This window comes from Setaria italica, chromosome VIII, assembly GCF_000263155.2.
Source record: "Setaria italica strain Yugu1 chromosome VIII, Setaria_italica_v2.0, whole genome shotgun sequence".
Classification (NCBI taxonomy): Eukaryota; Viridiplantae; Streptophyta; class Magnoliopsida; order Poales; family Poaceae; genus Setaria; species Setaria italica.
In genome coordinates this window covers 20,789,873-20,800,141 of record NC_028457.1, presented here as the reverse complement: position 1 = coordinate 20,800,141, position 10,269 = coordinate 20,789,873, and the positions used below count along the sequence as shown (strand labels likewise).

The 10,269-nt window shown below is 51.7% G+C and overlaps 1 protein-coding gene across 1 annotated transcript; it reads right to left on the bottom strand.

The window, feature by feature from the left end:
- Positions 1–502: 502 nt before the first annotated feature.
- Positions 503–1,066, bottom strand: LOC105915051. Its single transcript, XM_012848493.1, has one exon. It carries the CDS (start codon positions 1,064–1,066, stop codon positions 503–505), a length of 564 nt encoding a protein of 187 aa, XP_012703947.1.
- Between the last annotated feature and the right edge of the window lie 9,203 nt (positions 1,067–10,269).

Here is a 10,269-nt window from a genome sequence, read left to right as displayed (position 1 = left end):
CGAAAGGCATCTTAACGTAGCAGTAGGGGCCAAAGGGGGTGATGAAGGAGGTAGCGACCTGATCGCCCTCTTTCATCGCGATCTGGTGATAGCCGGAGTACGCATCGAGGAAGCTGAGTGTTTCGCACCCTGCTGTTGAGTCGACTATTTGATCTATACGCGGCAAAGGGAACGGATCCTTTGGACACGCTTTGTTGAGACCGGTATAATCGACACACATCCTCAATTTCCCATTCTTTTTCGGTACAAGAACAGGATTAGCCAACCACTCGGGGTGGTGTACTTCCTTGATGAACCCGGCCGCCAGGAGCTTCTGGAGCTCTTCACCAATGGCCCTGCGCCTTTCTTCGTCAAAACGGCGCAAGCCTTGCTTCACTGGTTTAGAGCTGGCCCTGATGTTCAAGGAATGCTCGGCGACTTCTCTCAGGATGCCTGGCATGTCCGAGGGCTTCCACGCAAAGACGTCGCTGTTTGCGCGGAGGAAGTCGACGAGCGTGCTTTCCTATTTGGGGGATAGGGCTGCGCTGATCCGCACGACCCCTCCACTGGAACAACCGGGATCGAGAGGGACTTCTTTGATACCTTCGGTGGGCTCAAAGGAGGTTCCTAACTGCTTGGCGTCGGGCTGGTCCTCGATCGTCTCCTCAAGCTGGGCCACCGTGTCGCCCGAGACGGTGATGGCTGCGGCGTACTCGCAGCACTCGACGTCGCACTCGTACGCCTTCTGGAAGGTTGTGCCGACGGTGATGACCCCGTTGGGCCCCGGCAGCTTGAGCTTGAGGTAGGTGTAGTTGGGGATTGCCATGAACTTCGCGTAGCATGGGCGGCCCAAGATGGCGTGGTAGGTTCCGCGAAACCCTACCACCTCGAAGGTGAGAACCTCCTTCCTGTAGTTGGAAGGGGTTCCAAACGTGACGGGCAGGTCGATCTGCCCAAGAGGCGTTGCCTGCTTCCCTGGCACGACGCCATGGAAGGGGGCCTTGCTAGGACGGAGACGGGAGCGGTTGATCCCCATGGCGTCGAGGGTCTCGGCGTAGAGGAGGTTGAGGCCGCTGCCCCCGTCCATGAGTACCTTGGTGAGACGCGTCGTGCCGACGATGGGGTCGACGACGAGAGGATAGCGCCCTGGATGCCGGACGCGTCCAGGGTGGTCGGACCTGTCGAAGGTGATGGCCGGCGCGGACCAATCGAGGAAGGCCGGAGTTGCAGGCTCGGCCGCGTAGACCTCCCGTCGCTCCAGCTTCTGCTGGCGCTTGGTGTCATATGCTGCGGAGCCCCCGAAGATCATGAAGCAACCATCCACTTTAGGGAAGCCGTCTTCCTTCTCCTCGTCGCCTTTCTTTTCCTCGTCGGGCTTCCGCTTCCGGTCACCCCTCACCGGATTGCCCACGAAGAACCTCTTCATGAGGTTGCAGTCTTTGTAGGTGTGCTTGACGGGGAACTCGTGGTTCGGGCACGGTCCCTCGAGCAGCTTGTCGAAGAAGCTGGGAGCGCCTTCGGGGGGTGGCTGCCCTCGCTTGCGTTCGACCGCGGCCACGAGGGGGGCCTCGCGTCGCTGCTTGCCCTTCTTCTTCTGCTGCTGGCGGTTGGAGGTGCCTTCGTCGGCATCCTCCTCCCGCTTCGCCTTGCCTTTGGAACGATCAAAGATCGCTCCGACAGCCTCTTCGCCAGAGGCGTAGCTAGTGGCGATGTTGAGGAGCTCTTCCATGGTTCGCGGGCCTCGGCGCCCTAGCTCGTGGACGAGGGGTCGGCAAGAGGTCCCTGCTAGGAAGGCTCCTATGACGTTGGCGTCGGCGACGTTGGAGAGCTCGCTGCGCTTTCTGGAGAAGCGCCGGATGTAATCCCGGAGGGACTCGTCCGCCCCCTGGCGGCAGCTCCGGAGATCCCAGGAGTTGCCAGGGCGTGTGTACGTCCCTTGGAAGTTTCCTATGAAAACCTCCTTCAAGTCGTTCCAGTTGCGAACGCGTCCTGAAGGGATATGTTCTAGCCAGGCTCTCGTGGAGTCTGCCAGGAACAGGGGTAAGTTGCGAATGATGAACAGGTCATCGTCCGCCCCGCCGGCTTGACATGCAAGCCGGTAATCGCTGAGCCATACTCCAGGGTTGGTCTCCCCCGAGTATTTGGCCACGCTTGTGGGTTGCCTGAAGCGTGGCGGGAAGGGCGCATTTAGGATGCGCGCGGAGAAGGCCCGAGGTCCGGCTGCTCCGGGGCTCGGGCTGCGGTCTTCCCCGCTGTCGTAGCGCCCGCCACAGTGGACGTGGTAGCCACGATCCGCCCCGTCCCCCCTGTCCGTGCGGGAACGTCTCCGCGCGTTCGGTGTGTCGCGGGCGTCGCGGACGAGACCGACGCGCTGGTGGACGGATCGGGCCTCGCCTACCGCGAGTGGCGGTGCTCGTTGGGCGATCGCAACCGGATTCGCCTCCGGAGGGGGTTGATGGACAGATTCCCCCCGCCGTTCCGGGGGCGCGCCCTGCGTCGCCCTACTAGCGTTCTGGCCGCGTCGTCGAGACGCTGAACTTTCTGCCTGCTGGACGGCGGCGCACTCGAGCAGGATACGCATCTCTTGGCGCGCCCGTCGCTCCTCAGGCGTTGCCACCTCGGGGAGCTGTCGGAGTAACACCGCCGCGGCGGCGACGTTCTGGCTGGCGCGGGCAAAGAGCAGTGGACGTTCCCCATCCGCACAGATGCGTTCCTGGACGTCGCGCGCTCGTTGTCGTGCTCCCCCCTCGTGGCGGGGGTGCTCTACTTCTTGGCGAGCGCCCATGTGCGCTTCCGGTTGCAGAGAGCCCTCTGGGGCCCTGGGTAGGGCCCCAGTTGTAGCTGCGGCGCGCGAGGGGGGAGCCTGTTGCCTCCCCTCGGCACCATCGCCGTTGGACCCCTCGGAGTGCGCGTCAGCCATGAAGCACTCGCGCGAGGGGCGGGGATTCTCATTACTGGAGCCAGTGTCGGAGACTGTCCTTGCCACGCCCACGAGCTCGTTGCTCGCGGGTGACGTGGCGAAGGACCGCGCTAGGAGGCGGCCGTGAGCCCCCGTGGCGTTGCGTAGCCCGAAGAGCCATCCTTCTGGTGAGGCCCTTCTGGCTGGCGTCCGGCCGCTCGTCGCTGTCCTGGTGGTGGTGCCGAGGGCAGCGGGACGAGCAGGCAGGACATGGACAGGGATCAGCTCGATCCCTTTCCCGGTGGCCAGGAAGTCCAGGCTCCCGAAACGGATCAGGGAGCCCGGAGCAAAGTTGCTATCGCGATTGGCCATCTGAGACTTGGAGATGTACGCGCAAAGGTCCCCTACCTGGCGCGCCCACTGTCGTTGTCAAGATCAGCGGATCAAGACTTAGACTAGTAAATTTCTTTTATGCGCGTGAGCCTCAGATGGTTGCACGGGAGACACGGATTAGACTGGTTCGGGCAAAGGAAGCCCTACGTCCAGTATCGAGGATGCTCGTGTTGCCCGCGCGGGGGTTCTGTAGTAGGGGGTTACAGAGCATTCATCTTGGAATTCAAACCCAAAACAGCAATTAAATCTCAAGCTGTAGTCGACTTCATGGCTGAGTTGAGGGAACATCAATTGCCTACACCAATAGAACACCTTGAACACTGGGTCATGTACTTCGATGGATCTCACAAACTTGACGGAGCTAGAGCAGGAGTACTCTTAATATCCCCAAAAGGCGAACAATCAAGTACGTTCTTCAAATCTTTTGGGAAGCGTCGAATAATGAAGTCGAGTACGAAGCACTTCTACATGTTCTTTGCCTAGCAATTTCACTAGGCATCAAAAGATTACTAGTCTACAATGACTCATTAGTAGTCATCAACCAAGTCAACGACGAGTGGGATCGCAACAAGGAAAATATGGATGCATACTGCAGGGAAGTTCGCAAACTAGAGAACAAGTTCTCAGGCCTCGAATTTCACCACGTGGTTTGTGACAACAACGTTGCTGCTAGCGTTTTATCCAATATGGGTTCAACACGCGCGGAAGTCCCAGCAGGCATCTTTGTTCACGAACTTCACAAGCCATCCATAACAAAACAAGCAACTCCAGCAACCACTAGTAAGGGTCCACCAAACTGGAAGATCATGATGATCGGGTAGATTGGAGGACTCCTTTTATCGACTACATTAAAGAGCATAAGCTACCATTCGACAGGACTCAGACTGAACAAGTCTCATGGCGAGGCAAAAGCTACGCTCTAGTTGAAGATAAACTCTACAGAAGGGGAGCATCCTCGGGAGTACTCATGAAATGCGTTACTCACGAAGACGACAATGACATCTTGGAGGAAATACACAAAGGAATTTGTGGCAACCACGCATCCTCACGAACAATAGTAGGCAAAGCCTTCAGAGCGGGATTTTATTGGCCAACTGCACTGGCAGATGCAGTGGAACTAGTCCGCAGATGTAAAGGCTGCTAGTTTTTTGCTAAGCAACAACATGTTCCTGCTTACAAACTCATCACCATACCTCCAACATGGCCTTTCGCATGCTGGGGGTTGACATGATTGGTCCACTCCCAATAGCCCTAGGAATATTCAATCGAGTACTCGTCGCCATTGATAAGTTCACCAAGGGGATCAAAGTGAAAGCAGTCACCTACTCCAAGGCTGACAGGGTTCTAGACTACCTGGACAAAATAGTTCACTACTATGGTTTCCCAAATAGGATCATCACAGATCTGGGTTCAAACTTCAACAATCATGAGTTATGGGAGTACTGCGAGAACAACGGAATTGATGTTCGTTATGTCTCCGTAGCTCACCCAAGAGCCAATGGCTAGGTCGAGCGTGCCAACAGCATGATACTCGAAGCTCTCAAGAAAAGGCTGCATGACATCGGTAACACCAAAGGAGGCAAGTGCCTCAAAGAATTACCCAATGTTCTCTGGGACTACATACTCAACCATGCAAGCCTATTGGGCAGTCACCCTACTTTCTTGTCTACGGTCAGAAGCCATACTTCTTACTGACGTCATGTGGAGATCCCCTACGGTCGAACAATACGACGAAGGGGTAGCAGAGGAAACAAGGTGCTTAGACCTCGACAGCTTGGAAGAATCACGCTGTGCAGCACTCGTACAATCAGCAAGATACCTTGGAAGGACTTTGCCGTTATCAAGATCGCAACGTCAAATAACGTTCTTTCAACATTGGCGACATGGTCCTCAAGTGCATTCAAGACACAATAGGGCTACATAAACTCAACTCACTATAGGAAGGGCCTTACATCGTAACCAAAGTCACAGGACCAGAAACGTACAGGCTATAGCTACTCTTCGGCGAAGAAATCGCAAACTCCTAGAACATTGAGCACCTATGTCGTTACTACCCATAGTCAACCGACTAAGTTGCACTATTCTCAGGCCACTGGCCTCAATTCTTCATTTTTGACTAATAAATTTCGTATTGGCAACTACCGAGTACTCGTCTCTGCCTACAAACTACTGGCTCACAAAAGTGGGTTAGCTGCAATTGGAGCCACTCAGCTCTACGAGCCTCTGCGCTCTGATTTTGACTTATTTCCAGCAAGTCTAGCGGCTTGCAAAAGCGGGTCAGCTGCCACTCAGCTCTACCAGGCTTTGCGCTCTGATTTCGACTTGTTTTCAACAAGTCTAGCGACTCGCAAAGGTGGGTCAGCTGCAACTGGAGCCACTCAGCTCTATGAGCCTCTGCACTCTGATTTTGACTAGTTTTCAACAAGTATAGCGGCTCGCAAAGGCGGGTCAGCTGCAACTTGAGCTACTCAGCTCTACAAGCCTCTACACTCTAATTTCGACTTGTTCGCAAAGGCGGGTCAGCTGCAACTTAAGCTACTCAGCTCTATGAGCCTCTGCGCTCTGACCTCAACTTCTTTCAAACAAGCATCTTGAGCCATATAGCTCCACGAGCCCAAGCGCTTTGTTTCTGACTTGTCAAACGCAAGTCTATACGAGTTCTCCACAACTCATACAGTGCCTTAAGCATCAATCTTTGCAACAAACAGATAAAGAGTACACAAAAAATACTCATCTCACTTCTTACATGCAATTTTTGTATTAAAGAAATTTGCAAGATTACAATAGTTAACTCTACTTTAAAGAAGTCTATTCAGAGTACAACAAAAGTGAACAACAAAGACTGCAAGCAACTGCCTACTGGCGGTTACAACAAAAGTCCCAAACTTTTATTATATCACAAAGATACACTTGAGCCTGGTGACTACTCGCAGCCCACAAGGAAGAACCGCCAAAGAAGCAAGGAGTGCATGCAAGGAAGCTGCGCTCTAGGCAGTTGTGCCCTTCTCCTCCCCTCGGTGGTGGCATAGATGGAGACTAGGGCTTCACGCACTCCAGTTCCACTGCCCTTCATCAACACCCTCTCCCTCTTACAAGTACTCGGAACTGGACTTCAAGCACACATCGTGTACTTGAGTCTCATCTCGAGACATTGTAGAGAGACTGAGCAGTTGGCACCATGCCTCCATCCTTGACCAGACAACTGGATAAAGACCGTGAAGCTCATCATCCTTCACTTGCAAGCTCTAGCATGGTTACTACTAGAGAGTAGGGGAAAAGATCGAGCGCACGGCATATCCTCCTACGAGGATTCTTCTAGCATCGTAGTTATCTCTCCTAATTTGTGGAGGGAATGTGGAACCTCACTACGAGGAATCTTCTAGCACCAGGGTGCTCAATGGAAACTTGCTACTGTCAAAGAGAAGCAACCTAACACCAACCATCACTATACTGGGATCCATGTCTCAGCAACAGTAGCCGGGGGACTATTTATAGCTGGAAGGCCAGGCAGAATAAGCACATCCGTGACTCCATAGTAACTCGACTTGTCCTACTCAAGAAAAACATCCATGTGAAAGCCTGCCTGAGCAGAATCAAAATCCGTTCAGAATACAAACTACCAAGTCCTTCACAGTACACTCATGTGTCCTTGCAACTTTACGGCAATAATGCAACGATCACTACGATCACATGCGCGCTAGCCACAACCATCTGCAGCAATTGGGGCCCACATGGATGACTACTCACAAGACTACATAGTGGAGGTCTGCAAGCAAGTACTTATGTATACAATAGTCAAACACCCCAACAGAAATAGCAGATACTTGTTCAGATGCATTAAGTCTATCAGTAAAATTACAAGTCTTTACAACAACCAGAGACTACTCTACATTGACAAAGCCCGCTACACACTCGGTGAACCGGCTCCAGTTCTTCCAAATACCATGTATATGTTTCATCGCCACAATCTCTGGTGATACCGTCAGCAACCGGCGCCAAATTTGCCTTTGGATAAAAGGACTTCACAATCGCCAACACTTGCTTGCAAACGGACTTTGCCATATTGGTGATTTGGGCCGGTGCATCCCTCAATCTTGCAATTAAGGGGCAGGACCCCACTCCTTCTTCAGGAGGCTCTATCATCAACCAAAACCCGTGCCGCGTCAGATAATTATTTATGATCTTGCTCTTTCTTCTGCAAAGAGGGCTGCATGACTTCTGACAACAAGCATAGCTTCGGCCAACATAACAACAAAGTTCCGCCGCTGACCCTCTCTTTTTTGTAGTTTTCCCTCACCTCTGCCAACTAAGCCGTGAGTTGTTCAACCTCGTCGGCGGCACGACTATGTGCATTCCTCTGGTCCAAAACTTGACTACTAAGCCTGGCTTCTTGACCCTTTATCCCTACAAAGAATGAAGACAATGCAGTCACAAAGATTGAGAGAATACAAGAATTTTGATCAACAAAATATGAGTACAAGTACTCACCCTCCAGTTTTTGCTACAAAGATTTGTTGCGCGTTGGCAGATGACTCTTCTTGACTTCAAAATCGTGCCTTTCAATTCGAAAGGACTCAACGACATCTTGATATTTCTTCAAGAAATCAGCAGTGCAGCAGCGCTCCTCAGTAATATCTTTTTCCAATTGGGCCACATGGCGCACAACCTCACTCTGTTCTTGGTCAATTTGGATATTCTTGCGGGATCTTTCATATAAATCGTGCACAATCATACAATTAGTACTCTTCACGAGTGCAATTGGCGCCAGGCTACGTAATTAAGCTCTCGAATGCAGTACCTGAGTATAAGCCATCATCTGTTGATGCAAGTTTACAAAGTCCGATATCGGCGACAGCTCTTCCAGGAGCTTTTCAAAAATTTCAACTTTCTATGGTAGCTCCGGGGCTTTGATCGCCACATTCGATGTAAGGATTAGTTGCTGAGAAAAAGAAGCTCCAGTAAAACATCCTTCTCCGATGCACGATCAGCAACTAGCACAACTTCTTCCCTAGATGCCGTGACACACTACGAGACTACCACAACCCCTCTTTGATGCCCGCCACTATTGTAGTCGCTGCAAACTTGGTTGCGGGAGAAGGTTTGTTATTAACATTCACTGGGGCTGGCAGCGTTGGATTCTCAAGCGAAGATATTACATCCCACAGTATGGCGGCTGTGAGAGTTCCTGCACCTATTTGCGCAGGCTCTTCGATTGTCAAATCAACAACGGGTACCGCAGCAGAGTCAGCGCTTGATGGATTTTCAACCTGTTCCGAGTTTATCTTTTTGAGAACAATATCCTCAGAAGTCCTGACATCAAACACGATTCAAGATTCAACAAAGTGCCTACTAATCGAAGTCGTTAATCACACCATTACAATAGAATACTTACTTGGTGGATCGGGGAGGAACTCGTCGATGTTTCTTTGGTGCGGGGGCTAGCTGTACACTCGGAGTTGGCTCATTAGCTGGTATGGACGACAACTCCTCAATGTCTTCACCAAGACCTAAAAGAATCATCTCAGAGACAACGTACGCGTGACTACTACCGGTACTCGCGTACTAACCGCTACCCGGGGCTTTAGGCAAGGCGGCGTCAGAAACTGCCTCAGGCGTTTTCACAGTTCCACTTATAGCAGCTTCTGACGAATCGTCTGCCCCGCCACCCGAAACTTCAAGTTCAACGGCCACAGCAAATGTTTCTAGAGCAATCACGCTGGTAGCCGCGTCTTTCGCTATCATGACTACATCATCAGAGGCAGTCTCGGTAGCTCCGTATGCCACATCCGCGACCTTCTCAATGTCCTCATCCACATTGCCAACAACTTGCAAGCACAAAACAAGTCAATTAGACTACTCATAGAAGTTATATAAGTACTCATACTCTAGAAAGGTAACTATCGGCAGTGGAGCTTTGAACATCTCTAAATGCTTGCTGACCGATCGTTTATGTATCCTGGTCCGTCTCTTTTTTAGCATTGGATCCTGGACCTCTTCACCACCAGCATCTTCCATTGGACGCTTTGAAGTATCGGCCCCAATTTGATACCCTTTAAGAACTCGAGACTGCACAAAAGTTTGATTAGAAAACTCAGAGTCACATGATGCTATATCTAAATCATCTAGCTCAGAGTCCTCATCATCCTCGTCCTGTTTTGAGGAATCATCAAGCAAGAACACATAGTACACAGATCTCACGTTTTTTGCAACATCAGCATCAGGAGGAGGAGGAGGAGGAGGAGAAAAGTATAAAAGAACATCCTCCTGCATAAGGAATTACTAGTTGGCAAACATGATGACTACTAATTATGGGTACTCAAAAGGAAAGCAAGTTACCTCTCTAGGTTTATACCAGCTCTCAAACTTTTGAACAGACTCGTCAACCTCGGGCACTCCTTGGAAATTCTTGAAAAATTTGCCCAACAACTCTTCAACCACTTCATCAGATATATCATCAACAGACATCCATGAAGGATCATCAAAACCTGAGTACTCATAACCCTAGGATTGGCGCAGTTGCAAAGGTTGTACTCTTCTTTTCAAAAAACTAGCAGCCACATTAATCCCAGTTAGCCCGGCCTTCTTCAAATCTACGATCCTCTACAGCAACTCAGCCACTTGATGACTATCCTCAATGCCAGTGTAACGACCGACCCCTAAACCTTCCCAGTTAATCTTGATCGGAGCCTTTGACCTTAGTTATCTGTCTTGCTTAACCGTGCCTGAGTGCTCAGTTTTCCGCCGGTCCGACCCCTAGATCCGACCCATTCCCGCTTCGCTCCTCTTCCAACCCCGGCGAGCTCAGCCCGCCGTCGGATCCTGCTGATCTTCCTCACCCGTCCGATCTATCCACCGGTGGACCCATGAGATCTTTTCCAGATCCTCCGCGACAGCCGCACTCGAGTTGCATGGCCGCCTCAGAGTCTTCCTGCCGCGTGGCTTGTCTTCTCCGATGCCGCCGCTCAGTTTTGTCTCTGGCGAGCAACAGAGTGGGTTCC